This window comes from Abrus precatorius, unplaced genomic scaffold, assembly GCF_003935025.1.
Source record: "Abrus precatorius isolate BTA unplaced genomic scaffold, Abrus_2018 Scaffold9, whole genome shotgun sequence".
NCBI classification, from domain to species: Eukaryota; Viridiplantae; Streptophyta; class Magnoliopsida; order Fabales; family Fabaceae; genus Abrus; species Abrus precatorius.
The window spans coordinates 9,280,136-9,302,792 of NW_020874439.1; the positions used below are offsets into that span (position 1 = coordinate 9,280,136).

At 31.7% G+C, this 22,657-nt stretch overlaps 2 protein-coding genes across 4 annotated transcripts; one reads left to right on the forward strand and one right to left on the reverse strand.

The window, feature by feature from the left end:
- Positions 1 to 10,940: 10,940 nt before the first annotated feature.
- Positions 10,941 to 12,988, forward strand: LOC113851523. Its single transcript, XM_027482032.1, has 4 exons — positions 10,941 to 11,329; positions 12,102 to 12,236; positions 12,548 to 12,643; positions 12,852 to 12,988. Exons 1-4 carry the CDS (start codon positions 11,029 to 11,031, stop codon positions 12,986 to 12,988), a joined length of 669 nt encoding a protein of 222 aa, XP_027337833.1. The 5' UTR covers positions 10,941 to 11,028.
- A 920-nt stretch (positions 12,989 to 13,908) lies between these two features.
- LOC113849845 (GPI transamidase component PIG-T) lies at positions 13,909 to 20,638 on the reverse strand. Of its 3 annotated transcripts, none has more exons than XM_027480045.1 (5): positions 20,280 to 20,638; positions 17,638 to 18,882; positions 16,148 to 16,294; positions 15,881 to 16,061; positions 13,909 to 14,313 (listed from the first exon to the last, which is right to left on the reverse strand). In XM_027480045.1, exons 1-5 carry the CDS (start codon positions 20,502 to 20,504, stop codon positions 14,126 to 14,128), a joined length of 1,986 nt encoding a protein of 661 aa, XP_027335846.1. In that variant the 5' UTR covers positions 20,505 to 20,638; the 3' UTR covers positions 13,909 to 14,125. The 3 variants fall into 3 exon arrangements, with proteins under 3 accessions (XP_027335846.1, XP_027335847.1, XP_027335849.1); XM_027480046.1 differs by having other exon boundaries at positions 13,912 to 14,313; positions 17,815 to 18,882; XM_027480048.1 differs by having other exon boundaries at positions 13,953 to 14,313; positions 17,638 to 18,896; positions 20,280 to 20,585.
- Positions 20,639 to 22,657: the final 2,019 nt, after the last annotated feature.

The following is a 22,657-nucleotide window of genomic DNA, read 5'->3' on the forward strand; positions in this document are numbered from 1 at the left end:
AAAAGGAACTTACAATTTTTTGGTTTAGGAATGACCCATTTCAGTACCTGAATCCAGACAAAGCACAACTCAGCTTGATATGTTTCCAATTCGTTACATGCCTACGCCCTTAGGTCAGTATGTTTTCTAATTAATACATGCCTACGCCCCTCTAAATATATGACTCGGCCCTAGTCTAACGATACTTCATACAAATGCAACACGACCATATATTAAGCATTCCAACACATTATTTCATAGCACTTATTAACTAGTCTTAGCACATTATACTACAACATTTCAACAATTATATCAAATAGAAACAATTTCATACCATACATAAAACAACATAAGACCCCATCACACACATCGGGTTATTACAATTTCAAATATATTTTGTTCTCGTGGAGGTATTATTACATAATTATTGTATAGGGATATATTTTTGGATAATGGAATTTGTCAAGGAAAGTGGATGATATACGTGTTTGATTAATTGGTTTGAGCAATTATGATGTATTATATCAATATGTGTATATGAGAATTTAGCTAAAAAGGATGATGAGTAAATATTATCTGATAGTTGAAAATTATGTGATTGTGATGAAAGGTCAATGATACTGGTACAAATGACTTAATGACTGAAACTATATTGTGATGTTATAAGTGATGTGAATTTAGTCCGAAAATGCTTTACTAAGCATGATCTTTTACTAGATAATGAAAGTAGCATGAAAAAGGAATATGGTGTGAGTATAAAGTGTTGATTGGGACTAGTGTAAATAGTTACAAAGATATACTGAAGTATAGAGTCCAGAGACGATGGAAAATCTGGGAAAAATGTAGGGTGGTGAGCAACATTCATGTATGTGTACACACTTTTTTCAAGAGTGAATACGTCACATGACCTCACACTCATTTTCTTACTAAACTCCTGACTATACCTTTGCTAAGGAACCCATTATTGTATATGTTGTATTTGTGTACATGGACTAACCGATTGCTATTTACCTAGTTGAGTAAGACCTCAAGAAGTGCTGGAGACATCGTATTTCAGTGATTACAGTGCACTAGGAGTGCGTATTTGAAAGAAAGAAATTTAATGATTTATGATGAATTCATGCATTGTGACTATGTGATAATTGTTGTTATGCTATTTTGTGGTTGAAATTATTATGTTTCCTTTTATTCCATAACTATGATTATGCTGTGATGTTGGTCTTTAAAATGAAGTTATGTTTAATGATAAGGTAGACACTCATCCATACTAAACTTTTTAGGGAACAAGGATGACAACACCCTAAGAGCAAGTTAGATTAATAGATAGTCATGTAAATTGTGACAATGTACCTAGACACATTTATACTTTTGATATGGACTTATATTATAGTATTCCTTTAGACTTTCCTTCAAATAATAGGATCCATCATATTCTCTGTATATATATTTATTGAGAAACTATTAGGACTCCAACTGCTATGAGGTACCTGTGTACTTACGTTGACCATGATCATCTCAGAAGAAAGACTCGAGTAACCTTTGAGCTAGTCACAGATGTTGAGGTCGCGGTTGATTCTGGTGATCTCTATCTTGGAGAAGATGAGGATTTAGATTCCGAAGATCTAACAAAAATAAAGGGATAGCATGGTGACAACTAGCGCCAGGTCCTCAATATTTTGGATATGTATCATGACTACTCTAGGACTTAGTTTATTTTGGTTATGTAATTATTATTCTAAATCCTACATCTTTTGATTAACAGTTTGTAAATTATTATACTCATTACATATAAATGAAAGTTTAGTATCTATATTTCCTTAATTGTTTTGGTATACTATGTAATGCTCCAGATTTTGTAACAATAATATTTTGATTTATTAATGTAAGTGTACATGGATTGTTATATGTTTGTATGTTTGAGATATATGATGATGTAGATATATACATTTGACTGTGTTATAATGCGAATACGTGTGTAGGAATATATGTGAATTGATTGAAAATGTTTGACTGGTAGTTGAATTAGAGTGATTGAGAGAATAGGTAAGTGTGTGCTACAGGGACATTCTCGCTGTAGCAAGAAGGTCCTGGGCGAGTTGGTGATTCTGTTACGTTCTCACTGTAGCGAGAAGGCGATAGAAAAGGGTGCATTTCTAGGTGCAGTCTCGCTGTAGTCAGAGGGTCTCGCTGTAGTGAGATTTTGCAGAAACTAGAATATAATTTCCTCTGATATTTTCACTATAATGAGAGAGGGTGTCACTACAGCAAGGTTCGATGTCTCACTGTAGTGAGAATATCGCAACCAGAAGGGTATTTAAGGGGTTAAGGTTCAAGAAAATGTATTTTTCACACTCTCCTTTCCTTCTTCTGCGATTATCTTGACCTCAAAACTCCATTTCACCGATTAAAGTTCCTCCAAAGCTGTTTCGGAGCTAGATTGAAGGTTGAAATTATGTTTGCGATGCTTGGAGGTAAGTTTTATGGGTTAAGGTTTCAATTTTCTTCCCTTTCTTTCATTTTCTTAGTTTTTAATAGAGTTTTCCATGTGTTTAGGACAAAAATCTATGTGGGGAGCTATCTAGCGCTGATTTGTGTTGTGGATCTTCATTTTGAGGTAAGAGAGGACTCTACCTTATCTCATTGTACTTAGAAATTGATTATTGTGTTATGCATTGCAAGGTAATTAGGGTAAAGCATAGAAATAGGTCTATTTGATGAGAATGGATTGATTATGATTGACTTGAGATGGAAACTTTATGTAGAATGCAATGTGAATGATATTGATCATAGTATGTGTGATGTAGTAGTTTGATTATGATGGAGTTTTGATGAAGATTTGATGTTTAAGTGTAATGTGATTGAATGTGGGCATATATGCCATGTGTGAAATTGAATATCACGATGTGATTGGTGTGCAGATGGCAAGTGTACCCATCGAGAAGTAATACAGGGTTCTTAAATTAAGTTCCCGAAATATCGTCCTATAAGGATTGTTTTCTAATTACTAAGAATTTCTTAATTCAATTGTTTAAGCTTCAAAGATACGAGATTAATTAAAAATAAGAAATTATAAAATCAATTATAAAACTAAGAACTAAGAGCAAGGAATACAAATGCACGTCTTGGTTAAGCTTATCGGAGAGGAACCTAGGGCATATGAGTTTTCTCATTCAATCCTTTATGTTATTTTTCTATTTAACTCTAAATTCAATTTCTTTGTTATTACCAATTATTCATATGAATACTATTAATACCCAATGGTCATGCAATATTAATATTCTTTTCTTTAAATTAACATCCCCAATAGTCATGCAAGACATTAATTTAAGAAAGTTTTAGGAGCCTACGAATTTGTTAATTTAATAACGATTAGAAGAGAAAGATTGGTTTGGTCCACCTAATCCTTTGTTTTGTTTTACCCTATAGATCTATTAATTAACCGAGGTACGGTCACCTAATGATATAATTAATTAGGATTAAGAAAGAAGCGCAATAGGATAAAATCTAATCACAAACGGAAATCAAATTTAGATTCAAACATCAAAATTCCATAAATTCATGAACAATAGCTTCCATAGCCCTAGCTATGGACTTAGTTACTCATGCTAAAGTAAAAAACTAAAACAATCATAAATAAAGCCATGATCAAAAGAAATAGCAAACTAGAGTATGATATGTGTTCTCGGTCTTCAAGTACGATCGCTTGAAGCTCCAAATCTCGCCAAGCATGTGCCAAGGATCTCGTGAAAGAGAGACAAGATCAGATGTATTCTAAAGCCAAAGCCAAGATGTAAAAACGGTCCTTTTACGATGCCTGAGATCTCCCTTTTAATAGGGTTTGAAAATCCTAAAAACACTTCATAATTGGGCTTCTCACAGATGAGCATAGTCGTGCAAGGTCTTAAGCACGACCATGCATGAGCTTAAAGCACCTCGTGCTTATTGAATGGGTCTGGGCGTGCTGATTGTTGCGAAACTCTAATCTTCCATCAATTTGGGCCTAGAATGCACCCAAAATCCACTTGCGACCTCTTTATACCAAACTGCACAATTAATATATAAATTAATGTAAAACTCAAATAAAATAAAGGTCAAATATGAATATATGGACTGTAAAAGAGGGCCTAATTACAGACTTATCAATTGGCAATATAGTTAAAATGCTTAAACATGTCATTGATTGATATTGGATATTATGAAATGGGTGAGAATATATGTGAATGGCATGCTGAGTGTGATTGTGTTTGAAATGTTAGAAAACTATGAATGGTTGAGCGATACACTTTGGTGTGGAAGATAGGGGTGGTAGAAATACCTTGGGGAAGAGAGGGTGATAGTGACACCAATAGTGAGCGTAGGTGCACCATAGGTCACATGTACCACCTTATATTTCTTTTCTTAATAATGATAAATTTTTATAAAAAATTAAATGGTAAAGTAAATTTCTTTCAAAAATAAATCTCTAATGAGAAAGAACAATGAAATGATATAAGGTTCATAGAGTAAACTTTCATTAATTTATAAGTGCTTTTAGAAAACAAAGATTCTAAAATTTTCATCTGCAACAAAAAGAAATACAACTGTTCCAAAAGAATGCTATAGAACTGAAAATGTCAATTACATAACTCAAAATAACTAAATCCTATAGCAGTTCTCATCCATCCATGCACTGTGAGCATGGTACTACTCGTCCTGGTTTCCTAAAAATGTTGTGTCAGGGTGAGTCTCTACGCTTCCACTCATACATAACACATATTCATCATAAAACACATCTTATCACAATTAAAGAAAACATCATGGTATTACATATCACATTGTCACATAAAGCAAGTTCTTATCTCAACATATAAACACATATTATATTCCATAAATTCATAATTTCTTTTTTTCTTTTATCAGCGCTTACCACGCTCTGTGGTCACAGTTATCCGAAGCCTCTATCCCAAGGTCTTACACATCCATGTGGCCCAATTCAATACGGATACAACGCATGCAATAGACAGCCCCTTAGCAAAGGTAATGGTCAAGAGTCAAGTCAGGAAACGAGTGTGCGACCATGTGGTGCAGTCATATACAATATTCCGTGCACAACCCCGAATGTCACTCACCACCCTACATTTCCTCAAGATATCACATATTGTCTCTATCTTTCACTCCCCTAGTGTATCTCTGTAACTATTTACATTATGTCATTTTCTATCTTATACTCTTTTGAGTATATTCACATGTTCACATATGTCATTTCTCATGTTCACACATATTTTTCATTATATTTTCACATAATTTTCATCATATACATCAAACCATGGCATATTCACAATACACATCATTTTTATATGAACTACAATATATTCAAACATGAAGCATCCATCTCTTTGTATATTTCATATCACAAAATCATATCAATCATCGTCAATATACCTTATCATACTCTATTTGAACATAATAACACATTTTTACCATCTATTCATCATAAAATCACATAAACAACTAATTATTCTCATTTTTCATCGATTATTTTTCATAAAACAAGAATTATTCCACATATAATCACATATATGACAAGATCTATGAGAATACAAGTAATAAACATAACAAAATGATAAAGTAGAACCCATTTGCCTCAAACAGAGCTTTTACAATCTAGAACGGAGTTTTTCCTAAGAATATCATGAACATCTATAAGAAAAAAAAAAGAAAAGAGAAACGAACAGTAAATCTAAATTCAAACTTAGAGAAACTTACTTGAAATCCTTTAGAACAGACGTAGAATCACAGATCTGAAAAGAAATATAAGTTTATGAGGCTTTAGTATGAGAGAAAATGGTGAAATATAGCCTTGGAACCTTTGAGAACCTTGAATAGGAGTAAAGAAATGAAAATATCGTGTGAAACCCCCTTTTTATAGAAAATTTTCAAAATTTACTGTTTACCACCTTACTGTTCATGCCAGAAACACTGTGCACATGTACTGTACACGAACTGTATGTGTACATGATGTCAGCATGTTGTCACTGATAACATTAGCATGACGTCACTAATGACATCATCATTTTTAAAAAAATTTTAAAATTTTTTTTAATATAAATTCCATCCAAATCTATTCCAATTATACTTTAATAAATCTCATTTTATTTAAATCAAAGTGCAGGATGTTACACCACACACTCTCCTCTTGACTCGGCCTCTAACTAATGCTTTTGCTTGAGAGGCTCAGTACCACAGAAGTTATCCGACGACCATCGATAATGTGAACTGAGTAAGTCCCTAAGGTTTAGGGTATCAGGAATCTATGATCACAATGCCACAGTAAGCGTGGCTAGCGTGTAATAAGTGCACGTGGGTATTGTATGATGATTGTTTGATGGTGCAGTGAGCGCACCTATTTATGAATGAGAATGAAATGATAGAATTAGTACCTTGTACTTGTTGATGTATGATTTAAATTATGTTAGAAAATATGTGGATTGGGGAAGGTGAGACTCTATGCTTGTATATATGTGTGATAGTGTAGAGTACTCATCCTTACGTTTATTTTTCAGGTGACCAAGATGATTAGCACCAAGCTCAGTAAAGAGATGGATGGAACTGCTATAGGGCTTAGGAAATTATTTTTAAAAATATAGATGTATTTAAATTAAGTCTTGTAGTAATGATTTGATACAAATTATAATCTGTCCTTATTTTAAAATACTTTATTGAAACTATATATATTGGGAACAATTTGAAAGAAGAATTTTTATTATTTTATTGTGAAATTTATTTATTTAGAATTAAATTAAGGTGTTACATACTATAATTATTAAATTACACTTTATCTTATTCCATCTCATCATATTGGCAAAATTTTGTGAATGGTCTTATTCATGGAAAAGTTTAAATTTACTCGTATATTTTTATATTACGTGTTATATATGAAATTTATATTATTTATTCCATTTTGATATAAATTATTATTTAATTTGAGAATAAAAATTAAGGTTGTCACAAAAGGGACGGTCAATTCATATTAATAATCAAATGGAAAAAACAGATAAAGGAATTGATATACATGTGTATGGGTGTTATGAAAAACTTAAAGGAAAACAAAGTTCTCTTTTCTAAAAGTGATGATACATTAATGTCAAGAAAAAATTATATTCGAAATTTAACTAATTTATGAAATACAGTAACGATACAAATGGTACATTGAAATCTCATATTCACAAATTACCTGAGTAAGAGAGATTCACAAACAAGACACAGAAATTTCTTCAATTTGTAACAAAAGTCACAATTCTACAACATATGATTTAGGGTTCATCATTCCGGAAAAATGCAAGGAGCCTCAAAATGAACGAAGATTCAAAATTGCAGGTGAGGGTAAAGATAGGGTTTTTAAATTAATTTTGTGAAAAGTTGGTGAATGATACAGTGTATTTAGTGTATATGGAATGAGAAAAAGCATAAGAAATGGGCTAATTAGAATCTTTATGAATCTTCAAATCTCATGAAAAGTTAATGAATAATACAGGGTACTCGGTGTACATAAAATGAAAGGAATCATAAGAAATGAACTGGTCAGAAGATCTTTGTGAAACTTTAAACTTAAAAATAAAGGATCTTTTAGCAATAATAATTAAAAAAATTTAAGGATTAATTAATTAATATATTTTTTTAAATCCTTTAAATATAAAATTAAATTTAATTGATACAGAGAGGGTATTGTACTCTCTTAATAAGGAAAAGGTACTGTAGAATTCTCCTATGAATTATTACAGCAGCTTAAGATTCAAATATGAAATTGAATAACAATCAGTGTAATTATACAATTCAATCAAATAGTAAAACCAAACCAGTCTACAAGTTTAATCAAAATAACATTCAATTAATCCGTTAAAATGCATCAAATTAAGTTATCAATCAATTACCTAATTCAATGTTCAACTCACAGAAATGCAGATCATAATCATGATTAACAGATCCAAAATTAAAAGGAAAAGAACAAAATCGAATTTGATTATTGTAAAACAGAACTCAAATTGAAATTTGCATGATCCTTGGAGCTGTGAATGGATTCAGGAATTTAGCCTTCCATAATAGTGGAATTCAGGATTACAAAAGATAAGCATAATGGAAAAATCAAATAAAGTAAGAGAAGAAAGATTGAAAGATGAAAATCCTAGAGTTGAGCCTTGAAATTCACTCCCAAAGCTTTCACCCTATCCGTCTAAGAGTCTAGAAAAGAAAAAAAAAGAAGAGAAAAAGTCACTTTAAATCTGAGTTTGAAGCTATTTATAATTTTTCCTGTGTTTCTAGCGTGATCACTTTTTGTATGAAAAGTGATCACGCGCATGGTCTCCTACAGAACATAATCTCTAGAACAACCACTCTTGGCCCCCAAGAGTAACCACACGCAGCATGATTTCCACAAGTAGGCTTGCGCATAGTTACTTTTGGACCTAAAAATAGTTACGCTACGCGCAACCCCTTCTCTTACAAAGCTTCTATGGAACACTCACTCTTGGCCCCAAGAGTAACCACGCACAGCATAGTCTCCTCGACAAGCCTATGTGTAATCAGTTTTTGTGGAAAGAATGATTATGCGCATCAACATTTCTCTTAAAGGCCTCTAGAACGTTCACTTTTGGTCTCAAGAGTGACCACACACACCCAGAAGGCCCTCAAAATGATTACTTTCACCATGCAAAGTGGTCATGCGCAAGCCTAAGAAGGGATTCCTTGTTGGAACTATCACTTTTAGTCGTGAAAGTGACTACACTCAACCTCAATTGACCTCTTAGCCTTTGGAAAGTTCACTTTCTTTATCAAAAGTATTTTCCATTAGCAAATCAGAACCAACTTAAAATGCATAACTTCTAAGTTTGAAGTTCAAAATTCACAAATGATATATCAAATTAAAACTCTATGAATCAACTTCCTATAGTAATATGAATCTCCTCACAAATTTGATCTTAGAAACAGATATTGTAGAAATAGTAAACAAATATCAGAATATTCAAAATAATGAAATAAAGGAGATTTTTCTAATAAAATTCAATTAATGAAGTTTGGATTAAAATAGCCAAAATTGATCAATTATGCACAATTAAAAGTCTATTAACTCACAGAAAAGCTTTAAGCATGAGCTAAAAATATTACTCATCACACTCAGGTGATCACGTTTCTTGAATTATCATTTGAACTCAGGTCATATGGAGATAATATTTTCTTTTCCATCTCAAGTTTTGTAATTTCACCAGTTTCCTTCTTTTCTGTCATATGGCTCCAAAAAAAATTCTGGTCACAACAGAACCTATTACAACTCTAATACCAATCACAATCTGCAATAAGTTTTCTTATAATATATTTTTTAAAAGATTTTTGTAATGAAAATGATTTACTTGTACATTTTTTATTTTTGTGATCATGTTTATAAATAATCAAATTTAGAATGGTTTGACAATGATCTAGTTTGGGATTCAAGATTATCTAGATTTAATTATGAAGAATAGAAGATTATTTTTCTGGATTCATATTTGTTAATTTCTTAACCTGTTCTTTTTCTTCCTATTTTCTTTCTTATACATAAATTTTTCTGCTTAACAAACAAAAATAACTATTTAAATGTCATTGCTGGAATTTTTGTACTTTTAAGAGTAATAGTTAAATTTTGAAAAGATTGTTGTATGACGTAAGTAGTAATTTTATGTTTTGAATTAATATATATGTTCACTTGTATATATTAAAGGATATCATATTATTATTATTTTTAGTTTTTTGTACTTGTTTTATAAATACAAGTATACTTTTTTTTTGTAGACTTTTTTATTTTTTATTTATTGATTGAAATTTATTAAAAATTATGAAAAGTATGAAAAATAAAATCATAGAAAAAAATGAAATTTGTATGATTTGTTAGTTTTTAATAAATTTTAATTAATAACTAAAAACGTGTTATAAATATGTATTAGAGAATATGTTACCAGTATTTTTTATAAGTATTATATTTTGAAATTTAAAGAAACTTGCCTAGTTGTTTTAAAACTAAAAAAAATAAAATAAAAATACTCCAAATTAATCAATTTTAATAGCTGCTGGTGAATGCTAAAGTGCTAACTCGTTATTAATGTAAAGTGCAAATTGTAATACCCAAACTATTATTGATTTAATAATTTAATTTATGTTCAATTTGGATAAATTCTTTAATAGATACTTATAAATATTAAGCAGTAAAATAATTTGAATTATTTTCTTAAATTAAAAGACAACTTATGTTCTTAAATATTTTTTATAAAAATTATTTTATTTATTTATTTAAAATTTGAAAAGTATAAATTATTTTTAATTTATTAAGATATATTATTTTTTTCTAAATACTTATCTAGTAGTTTAAAAAAATAATTAAGGTAAAATAGAAATATAATAAACAATGCAGCATAAATTTATAAAAGCTAAAAATAACAGTGAGAAATCATGCATGAGTCAGATATTGTACAAAATAATCCTAACGAACATTTCTCATTCTTATTCAATTACAATTATGATAAACCACTGAGATATTGCATGCTATACAAATATTATTAAGTTAAAATAATATTTTAAAATAAAATTGAAAATATGTCATATAATTATATTTAAATTTAATGCATTTATAAATTTTAAAAACTAATTTTTTATTTATTAATAATAAATATTTAATTATAATTAAATTAAAGAGATAAAATTTAAAAATAAAAAGTAAATATAAATCAAGATAATTTTTAAAAAAAAATTATTTAAAATAATTTTTAAAAAAATTTAAAAATTAAGACCCCCATTTTATATATAAAAAGAAAAATTAGAAGAGGAAGAAAGGAGACCCGATTCATTTGACCTGACCCAATCATCCATGCAGAGACCCACTTGGCAGTGGCACATAGACACTTCGAGAAAACGTTGGCATCGAAAGTACTCGAAATGGATACAAAGGGAGACACAATCAGTGATCATCAGAGACCAAACCAAAAGAAACTTCAAACTCGAAGAGAAGAGAAAACAAAAGAAACAAAGAGAGACAAACCAACCACCATGTTTGGTAACCGAGCCAGAGAGATAAAGCTGCTATGCCCTTTCCTCCAGAAGGTGACTGAACTGGTTGCGTGGGACGAACAGAAAATCGACCTGGGCTTAATTTCTCGGGCTTTTGGGCTCGACCCATCAACGTTGAGGCTCAATGGTCACTTCATAAGTAGAGGGGTTGACCTTATTTCTTCCTCTGTCACTTGGAACTCTCTTCTCTCTTTCTTCTCTTCTAAAGGCTTGTCCACTGGCAAAGACCACAGTGATGCGCTTTTGGTCACTGGCAAGTTATGCAAAGTTCGCTACAAACGTATGTTTCTTTTTCTTCTTTTGTTTTTCTGTGTTATTTTGGTTCCTGCGTTGTTTTGGCAAAAAGTTATGTTTTTTTTTCTTATGTTCAGTTCTCTTATGGTGTTGCTTGGTTTCTGAGAAAATTTAAGTGGGAGGACAGTATAGAATTTCATCAGCAACTCTTCTTGCTTTGTTTTCCAATGAAATTTTGAGAAATTCCACTTTTCTTTTTGTTGCCGTTAAAATCCAAATTTAGTCCGCAAAACACTATTTTTACAGATTTACATTTTTTATCCCTGTTTAATAGTAAGATATCACTTTGCAATTGGAATGCCATAACTGTCTCTAGGATCTAAAATTTTAAGAAGAAAGAGGTAAGGAAAGGGGAGAGTGCACGCTGAAGAAGCATTAATATAATTTGTATTTAACTAAAATGAATCTAAGTGTCCAATGTAGAACTCCTCAGAAATGTCAGAATACCCAAAAGGTTTAGACTGTTTAGTACTTAGCAATCATTCCAATCATTAAATTGTTTCTTTCCTAAAGGAATGTTGGATACGTATAAAGCAAATGAACAATGTGATCATATAAGGCATTGTAATTGGAATTCCTTACATAGGGTCCTGTCTATGTCTTTATACCTGCATGGACATGGATTCCATGCACTCCCCTATTGGCTTAGTCAATAAACTTTTTCATTGGTAGTAAAATAATGGTGTGCCTTGTGAAGCGTGTGTTTTGCTAGTTACGTTATATTTTGCCTTATCTAGGATTTGGTTGTGATCATGCAGGAGGACATGACTCACAAGACTTTCAATTTGGCATTGACAAGATGGTGGAAGGTGACAATGCTGGTCGCAGTAGAGGAATTCAACTGGAAGCCATCAACTTGCTAAAGAATAAAAAGTTGAGAGAGAGCAACTCAGGTATATATTTTCCGTTAATTATGATGAATATATAACTGGTATTTAAATCAATTTTTCCTTCTAGAACCATGGACAAGCTATAAGGCCGACATTATTCAGTTTGATGATTATAAATCATAAGATTATGTGCTATGTATATTAAATCCTGTGGTATTCAGGAGTTACACCTGAAAGTTTGTAAGCATTATATGATCAAATGTTCAGGAAACAGTTTTCAATTTTGTAGTCATCATTTTGGTGCACTCTGGTGTGAAGGTATATTTGTACAATTTTTTAACTAATATTCTTTTATCTTTCGTTTCTCTTTTCAGAAGGAGAGATTCTGAATGGCCAAAGCAGCAAGAGAAAGCATCTATTGGAAGATTTCAACCTATTCAAGAAGCTAAAAATAACTGGGGACAAGTTAGGCAAGTTCTTATGCCTCACCCTTAATTTTACCCTTCAGATTTGGCTTTGTCTGCAGCTTTGTTTTCTCATTACTCCAAAGTGGCTGAACATACTCATGGTTGTGTGAGACTTAGTCAACTCAAGCCTTCCCCCTCCCTTTCTTAAAAAAAATCTCGAGATTTGTCTACAACTGCCTCAACATTAACACGTTCAATGTACTGTTCACAGACATTCGAGATAAAGTTGATGACCTCTCTGGCTGCATTCCACGCAGCCAGTTAACATGCAGTTATGCAACTAAGAATCTGAAACGGCTAAGAGAAGACGAAGCAATTGTGGCAGCCAATTACAAAAGGATTAGATAAACTCTCTCTCCGTCTCTCTCGTAGAAAAAGAAATGAAGTATAGTGCCTTGAACATTTGATTTTAGTTACCTTTTTTCTTTTCATTCTTGGTCCTTTTGTTAAATAATTACTGTAAATTCGTTGATCTGTGTGATATGCTATTAAAACACTATAAGAGATAATAGATTTTTTTGAGCCATTTCTTTGGAAGATCGAAGGATTAAACCATTGCACTTCATGTGCTAGGAAAATCATATTTCTTGTTGAGAATTGATAATAATGACAACCTAAACACTTTCAGAAGTTCCTTGAGCTAAAACTTTAGGGGCTGTTTACTTTCAGGAAACGATTTCTGTTTTCATTATGTTTTCTGTCTTCTAAGATTTGCACATGAAACAATAAAAATCGAAAAAAATAATTGTTTTCAGTGTTTTTCGTACAAATCTTTTTGAAAACAAGAAACGGAATGAAAAGAGACAATTTTGTAATTAAAAGTAAAAACAGAGTATTTTAAAAACTAAATAGACCCATAATATCCGTAACATGGATAAATAAATTTTAAATCTAGGAAAAATATGCTAGTTGCCACAAACTTTAAAGTCAGCTGTGCCTAAATTTTGAGACTGGCGTTGTGAATTCATTTGGGTATTTGAAATTGATAACTGATTCCAGTTTAAATATTTTAAAGAATTGAGCTGATGAATTATAAGAGGGTTTGCATCCCATGTTTACGAGACTAGTGTCAATTGAGGTAAAATCGAAGTCTTGTTTGTTTGCTTGAAAAAAAAATACAAAAGAAAAGGTGACGAGCTTGTTAGGTCTGTTGTCATTTTGAACTTCAATTTCATTTTCAGCTCGATGATGATTATAAAACTCATTTTCAAATGTACGGTAAGGAATAACAATGCCTCGTTTCTAGGTTGTTTAAATGGCTAATTTAGACAAAAGGTATTGCAATTTTTTATTAATAATAATGCAAAATCAGACGGACAAAATTTTTGTTTAAATCAATCAATTTGAGGGTGTACATCTATTCTTTTTATCAAATAAAAACAGACATTAATGCAGGTGCATAGGGCAGTAGAAGTAAGGTTTGTATTGTACAAAATTATATGCAATTAAAATATAGTACATCTAAAACTACCTAGTTGGAAGATATCATTGCGAGTAGTAATGCCATGCAACGGCAATTCCTGCAATCAGTAGTCCTCTAAGGATCAATTTTGGACTAACGAAAGATGATGATGATGAAGATGGAGGTGGCTGAGTCGATTCAGATGGTCTGCCTTTTAACTTGGAAGATAGTTTGGTGAGTACTCGACGAAGGAACACAGCTTTTTTAGCATCTACAGGGAGAAAAATACAAGACATTAAACTGAATAAGAATACTTAAAATAAAAGGTAGAAGCATAAATGCATTACACTAGACTTGGAAACAGTTTTAAAATGATGTTATGTATTTATTTTCTTTCATGAGTTCTGTTCAATGGTTTGGAATCAGAATCCTTATATTATAGTTGGCAGATAAGGATCTAGGTCTATTTTCCATGTTTTGGGTTTCCATTCCCATTTTTGTTCGCTAAAGCATACCATAGCAACAATGAACAACTAAATTTTTTGGTTGGAAGAGATCCAGAATTATAAAAATTATCTTTGTATTAGTATAGATTATTAATTATCTTTGTATTAGTATAGAAACTAAGGTTCAGCCACAAGAAGTATCAACTGCATATATAGGAAACTTCTGACATCAAGACAGTACAAATGTATATAGCAGACACAATTTTCAACTTCAAGTTAGTAGAAGCTCTCCCAACATAAAACTAGATCAGACAGTAATGCTTTGGCTTTTAGAAAATTTGTGTTATTCAAGTCAATCTTCCAATCTGACAAATAAATCGCCACCAAGCATAAATGTCATCATATAGCATAACTGCCCATTCACACTGATCCTAAATTAAATAAAGCATAACTATCATATGGCATAACAGTCATTCATTACACATGCCTTCTGCAATAAACATTTCAAATAGAAGGTCTTGAAGCATCATTTGATCAGAACACAACCAAGGATTGCTTAAAAAAAGAATCAACTCGCCACAAGGAACAACAGGAAAAAGCCAGGGTTGACACAGGAGAGACAATTAATTTGATGGTAAAATCATGAAATTAAACTGCAACTCCTAATTTTAAGGAACTTGGCAGTGGAGTAGTGACAGGTCATGTCACAGAGGATGAGACTGCTATAATACCATGTTAAAATTATTTTATTTTAAGTAAAGAGGAAAGAGAATGAAAAACATTGAATTGATATTAACGGAGATATATTACAACCTGATGGGATGTTCATGAAGCCAAAAGAACTAATCCTTATTAATACAAATTATTATCCTAACTAAAATGACAAAAACAAATCATGATAGAATAAGGAAATATGATAACCAATCCTAAAAGAAAATGAGAAAATGGGATAATTAATCCTAAGATATAAGAATTTTAGGATACAAATAAATAGACATTCATATTCATGGATCACTACAACCAAAAAGCTCATGTAGATTACAATCTACCAGAATGACTCATCAGTTCATTTTAGTATCAAAATTGCACGTCTAGTTTCTATAACTAACTGAATACAATCATAAATACCAGGGAAGGTACTAGGCAACAATCTGGAAAACTAATATAGAGAGGACAGAGTGAATCATAAAAAGTGAGGATGCTTTGTTTTTAATTGGTATAAAGGAAAGCATGCTTTATAATCATAAAAAGTGAGGATGCTTTGTTTTTAACTGGTATAAAGGAAAGCATGCTTTATAAATCACAAAAGTGTCTGTGCTTGGGGGTTACTCATTGTTATACAAAATTGAACTCGTATCCCAAGATGCAGACACTACAAGAGTTGAGGGTTACCTTTGTTTTTCAACAGTCTTTCCTCCTCTCCAACACGTCTTCGGAGAACATTTAGCAAAGATCCAAAATACAATGCAAAAACTGTGCATGTAATTGTTATGACGTTGTATGGCATACTGAAGTCAGGAGTTGTCAAGGGTACAAGTAAAACTTCTGTGTAAGAGAGAACAGGACTCTTTTCCTGCATTATAGATCCAGACAGTTAGTTATGACAGAAGAATATTATATGTACAAGATTTGTGAACAGAGAGCGCAGATTCAAATGACCTGTAATTTAGACAACATCGGTGACTTGCTTTGAGAGTTATCAGAAAATTGCAAACCGGCATGGAAGTCAGGAAAGCTTATTATTGCAGATGGAATGTCAAATCCTTGATTAGCATCTGGAGGATATTCATCAATGTGCAAGAAGCCCTACGCATACCAGCAAAAGCAGGTCAAAAACCAATTTGATCTGAAGACTCCAATTTCTTATTCATCCATCCTAAAATGATCTACAGTGGACATAGCACATAACATAGCTTCCAATGACATATAGATAAAAGTCAAAAAACTACTACATTTTCACATTTTATGCTCTGATGACATATACTTCTTACCTTTATGTTATATAGTTAGGGCTGTTAAATGGGTCAGCCAGGCTTGTATGAGCATGACTCCCAAATATATAAAGGGTAAAGTGGGATAACATTTTACCTATGAAGCCCAAATACTTCAAAACAGCCAACGTGTCCGTATCCGATACCGATACCGATACGTGTCCGATACGCCCAAATACTTATCTCAAAAGCATCTACAATTTAGTTTATTTTTAAAAATTAATTTCCAACCTGATATGGCTTAGATATGGCTGGGATACGCTCCTAATCATCCAATACGGCTTAGAATGAATTAAATAGTATAAAGATAGGACCTTCTTTTTGTGATAGTTCGATATTTTGTTTGGATAGAACTACCAATTCTTTTGTGAAATTCTAACTTGAATAGGGGGTAAAATATGTAATTTTTATGTTTATAGTAGGAGAAATATTTTGACTTAGTTACTTAAACAAAGGAAAGATATGATAGCATGTTTTTTTTTATTTTGTAAAATGTGATCATTGATATCTAAATATAACACATTAATATAAATGAATTATCAATATCTCTTTAAAAAAAATATTTAAGAACCATAGCATTTCGTGATTCATTAGTAAATCCACTTTGATTCTCTATTAACCCAAAATTTTGGACTATTACCATGGTTAAAGTAAACAATTTGAAGTCCAGACGCAGTGTAGTACTCTTTCTACCACTATGTTAATACAAAAATGAAATGATTTCAAAAAAATTTTTACAATTTTCCCATTTTCCTATATCTGTATCGTATCGTATCCATGTTGTACTAAGTATCTAGGCTTCATAGCATTTTACCATCCTGGCCAATATAAGGGCAGCCTAGGAGCTTAAATGAGTATATCACATCTACTCAGGCTAGCCAGTGTTATGCCCGACTCTGCTCACTTCTACCAGGACCACTACTACTTTTAATATTTTACATCATAAATACAAACCAAATTGATATTTCATATGATTCCTCCTCCTTTCATATAATATCATCAGTCCGTCTTATCCATTTAGCATGCAAGGATTTCCTTATTAAGATTTCTCAGGTTTAAATCCCATTAACTTATGTTGAGTTCAATGTCGATTGAAACAAGTGAGGCAAATATGCAAAGCGAAAAGAAATACAAATGAAAGTAAGAATTTGAGCAAACCTTATCAAACTCTATATTTAATAAAGCTGACTTAATTTCGCAAGGAAATTGGAGGACTAGCTCCATTACCCCTGGTGATACTTTGTCTTCAGAAGGTGAAACACGCATTTTCTCAACAAAATTTGTGAGTACTTGAGGCCTTTCATCAACTAATAATTGCAAAGTATGATAATATACCTTAATATACCAAGGCACAATTTGGAGAACATTTACTTGCAACTTACACCTCTCTTCAACATTATTGGCTGCAACGAGGCCCTGGGTCATTTCTGTTGACTTCAATGATATAGCAATAGCACCTCTTTCATTCCCACTTCCCATCAGAAATCTACTGGCATATAAAGGTGCATGTGGGCTGGACCAAACTACCGGGTGCTTCCATGTTAAGCCTAAATCAAATTGTTCTGTGTCTTTGTACTCATTGATTGGATATTCATACAGAATAGAGCAGCTCTTTTCCACTTCTTTATGCACCTTGTTGGGAGTAACAGACAATTCAAAGCCAACATTCCTTCTAAAATCATCAGGACCTGTGTCATTGGCAGCAAATTTATCATTCTTCTGGAGATTCTCAAGTTGAGTGACTAGACCTCTCTCAACATGAAGGTAAACATTACTCAACTTTGCAAGAACACATCTTCCATTGATCTTTCTTCCAAATATTGAACTCAGAGACCAACTTGGTTGTGTTTTTGTTTGACTAACATAGTTCAAACCAGCTTTCTGATTATCCGGCTGAAGTACAACTGTAAGTGTCTGTTCCAGAATAATTCCTGAACTTAACCCATTTGAAACAGCTGTGGACATTGTCAAGTGCAATCGCTGAGAGTGGTAAAAGCTTCTGTAAATAGACGGTCTATCCATTAAGGAAGAGATTCCAGCTTTATCTCGACAAGGAAGGAGTTTCAACCAGGGAGTAAGATTCTCAGTGCAGACAGCTTCACGTGGCAGTGTACCATATCTTAAACTGCCCAAAGCTGATTGAAATGCCCATTCGGGAGCAGAATAAGAGGTAGAAGACTCCAGGAAGTTGATCGAAGCACAAAAGAGACCTGACAGTGAATGGGTTAAATTTTTCCAATAAGCATCAACCAGATGTAGAGGAACATCAAAAACTGCCCACAATTCAACTCCTGGAGGCTTTGCGTTGTGGCTTGATATTGGATCAAATCCACCCCATCTTTCATAGTTCCACCGACCTTGAGTAAAAGATAATTCCATCGCTTTAACATGAAACTTCTGAACCTGTCCATCCAACACTACTCCACATGTTACTTAGTATATTCAAGAAAAACTTTATGAGCAATCAGAAAGTAACAACATTATACAAACTTGCTAATACAATCCACAGTAAAAGCACAAAAACATAGCAAAAGCTAAAGTGTAACCAAGGAAAGCATGTCCAAAACCATAGAGATAGTGAAACCCAGAAGGTCCATTAGTATTCGATATTAAGTAACGGACTTCCTTAAAATGTTAATGGCAGGAAAAGGCTATTGTTCTTGTCAGGAATGTATAAGATGTTAGAAGAACAAAAAATTTCCTTCCTCAACACACTCTTTATGAGGGATAAAACGCAATAAAAGAAAACATTACTCAGAAAAACTTGAATGGCACAGATAAAAATTGAAAAGCACAGAGATTTAGCCCCACACTTATATATGTAAATGGGTTTGCTAAGATTCCTGCATCAGTCTTTGTTCTTTGGCACAATGATGACACATTTCAGACTCAAGAACTTCTATACTTCAGCATCCTGAATTTGTCCAGTGTGCACCAGCTACCACTACCCCCAAAGGTCCCATTAGTGATACTTTCACACATATGAACCACAAGTACATGGATGATGGAATTATCATCTTAATTAGTAAGAACGACATTAAACTATAGGTGGCAAAAGGAAATTTCTGGATGTTATATTTTTGGGAAGTAAAACATCAACTTTTTTGTTCAACATCCATAGAATCATCATAGATGTAAGAAACATTGATTACTCAAATCTAGAAACTTTTAACTTCTAATTTTATTACCAATTGGTGGATTAAAAACCATGCAGTGCAATGGAAAAATAAAATAAACTGCGAAACATGTTCTATCAGGAAAACATGTCAAAACTGTTTCACAATTCACAAACAGCTAGATGTCAAGCTGCAGCAGCACACACAATTATTCTCTGTCAAGGCTCGTGCAGTTATTGAAAATTGCTTTTTATTTTGGACCATAATCATTCTTATCAACACACAAGCCCAACAAGTGATTATTTCTCCAAATTTAGCCGAACCAAAAACACACAAAAGAAGGGAAATACTTAAATTTAAATTGAAGAAAAAATAGAAGAAAAAGTTTAGATTTTTGTTTCTCAAAACCAAATTTTCTTTCACTTTCCCTTCAACTAAACACAACAAAAATACATCACCATGCGTGTTTTTATTTTTATTTTATTTTTTTCTTTCCACTTATTTTCCCCTTGCATCCAAACAAAGCATAAATTGAAGGTTACCAATCCTCATAGCCAGATTCAAAAAAACATAATAACATATATAAAAAGCAGCATTCACTTAATCCAAATCCAAGTGAAAATATTAAAAAAGAAAAGTGCAATTAAACGTATTTATCATTGTTACTCTAAAGAGCACACACACCAGCTGAGAAATGGATTTGGGGAAGAGGTGGTGGTGACGAGCGAAGGAATCAGCCGCAAGCGGAGCTTCGCTTTGGAAGTGAAAATGCGCGAGCACTTTGCGATCGGGTAAGGGTTTCAGCAGCAACTCCTCCGAGAACTCTTCTTTTTCCAATGATGATGTCGCCGAAAACAGAAGAAGAAAGAGAAGAGAGAGAGGGAGTGTAGCTTGAGGGAATAGAGCCATTTGTTCTGTGTCTATTGACTCTCTCACTGTGTGTGATTGCTTGCTTTCTTCCTATAGACACATTCCGCCATGGCAACGACGCACTCGCACTGTGCCTGCCACCTCAACTTTGAACAACAACATTGTTTCTCTCCCTTTTGGGCCCAGGCCCTTTTCAAGTTTAGGATCTGGACCTCACTTCAATTGTTAACATTCCTTCCCAAAACAAAATTATTATTTTAACCCTATCTATATAAATTTCTAAGGTGGTTTAAAAAATATGCTTTAGCGTGGTGAGTGTTTAAAGTATATTTTCTAACATATTTTCAAATTATTGTTTAAAATTTATTAAAAAATTATAAAAATATGAGTGAAACTTATTAGTTAAACGAGAAAAGTTCATATTTTTTTGTGATTTTCAATAAATTTTAACTAATAATAAAAAATACATAAAAAAACTATGTTATTAATATTATTTTTTTCTTTAATCTTTTTTTCTAATCCTAACATTTTTTATTTCAAAATAAAAATAAAAAGTGAATATTATTTAATTTCAATAATACATCATTATTATTTTTATTAAATAATTAAATTACAATAACTTATTAACAAAAAAAATTGATGTATTTTTAAATTTTGAGCCTAGGTTTTATATGAAAAAAAAAATAGCTATATAATATTGGAGAAATAATTTATAAATAAAGTAAAAAATGTCCAACAAAGATGTAAAAAATGAAAAAAAAATAATATAATAAACATCATTCTTTAACGCATATTTTGGGAAACACTACTACAATTCAACATTTGATTAAGTTTGCTTTTTATTTAAAAAAAATTATCACACAACTCTTAAAAGATTGACCTTAAGTGAAAAGTTAGTATTAATTTGATAATCAGGCAAAAGAATTAAAGTAAAGGTTAAAATTTTAATGATTTTTACTTGATCTCTCTTTTTCACAGTTGTTTTAAACTTTCCTATTTTTTGTTTGAACATATGAATATATTGTTATTGTAGTAGTACATTGACACGTGCTTCATATACTAAATGTATAGGCAAGTGCTTATAAAGTCAAAAAAATTAGAAGGAAGTATTCTCTCTAATTTGCACAAAATTACAGGGATATTTTTATCTATCATCATCTCTAAGAGAAGGTGAACACGGGTTCTAAGAGTACTTACTTAACTCAATCAATGTCTTTCAAATATAGTTAGGTGGCTTCCTAAATGCAATAAGTAAAAGACACTTCATGAATACGTGACAATCATGATTTTTATCACAAAAAACCTTCCTCATTCAATATTCACACAACGATCTAAGTTTGAACCATAACCATAAGGTATTTTCAAATCTTTCACTTATTTATACGCATCTTGTCTTTATGGTAAACCCAAAGTGTAGCTTGTATTTGGCTTTGACCATCAACCATCTATGAGTTGTTGTAACATCAATTTAAGACACCTATAATACTCTTCTAACTCTTTTCTTAGTTTCACATTATTTTTAGTTCGATCAATATCCATCGTAATATTCATGATATTGTTTAACACATTTTTTTTCACATACATGACACTTAGACTGTAACATCCCATAATTATTTAAATAATTTCTTCTTCATAAATATAAGAATATCTTCATTTATTTGAGTAAAATAGGTAAAATTACTAAAATTGAGTAAAATTTAGAACTTCATACATACACATTTATTTGTTTATTTATAATCCACCATTTTAAATGAAAACTAAAATGCTATATTACCAATTAATTACTAAATATTGTACATATAATTTTTGAATCATCCTTTACAATATATTTATCAAAGTGCTTCAATTCTAAATTAAAAACTTTCATCAATATAATTACATATAGTAAATAACTCTGAATAGAACTTATTCAATAATATCTTTACAATTTTCCTTTAAATAAATTAAACTCTACAGAGCAGTTCCCTTCCTACCATTCCTTGTGAGTATGACTTTGAAACGGATCGACCTTCTTTAACTGAAAAATAGTTGTAAGAGTGAGCATCCCTTACCCACTAAATCTTGATTTACAAATTAATGAAATCAATACAAAAAGTATTTTCAAAAGCCACATATAATAAGTTAGGAACATTTCATTTCTTACAAATTCATTCATCATTTGATTAATTAGTATCTATTTCTCCTTGCTTAAT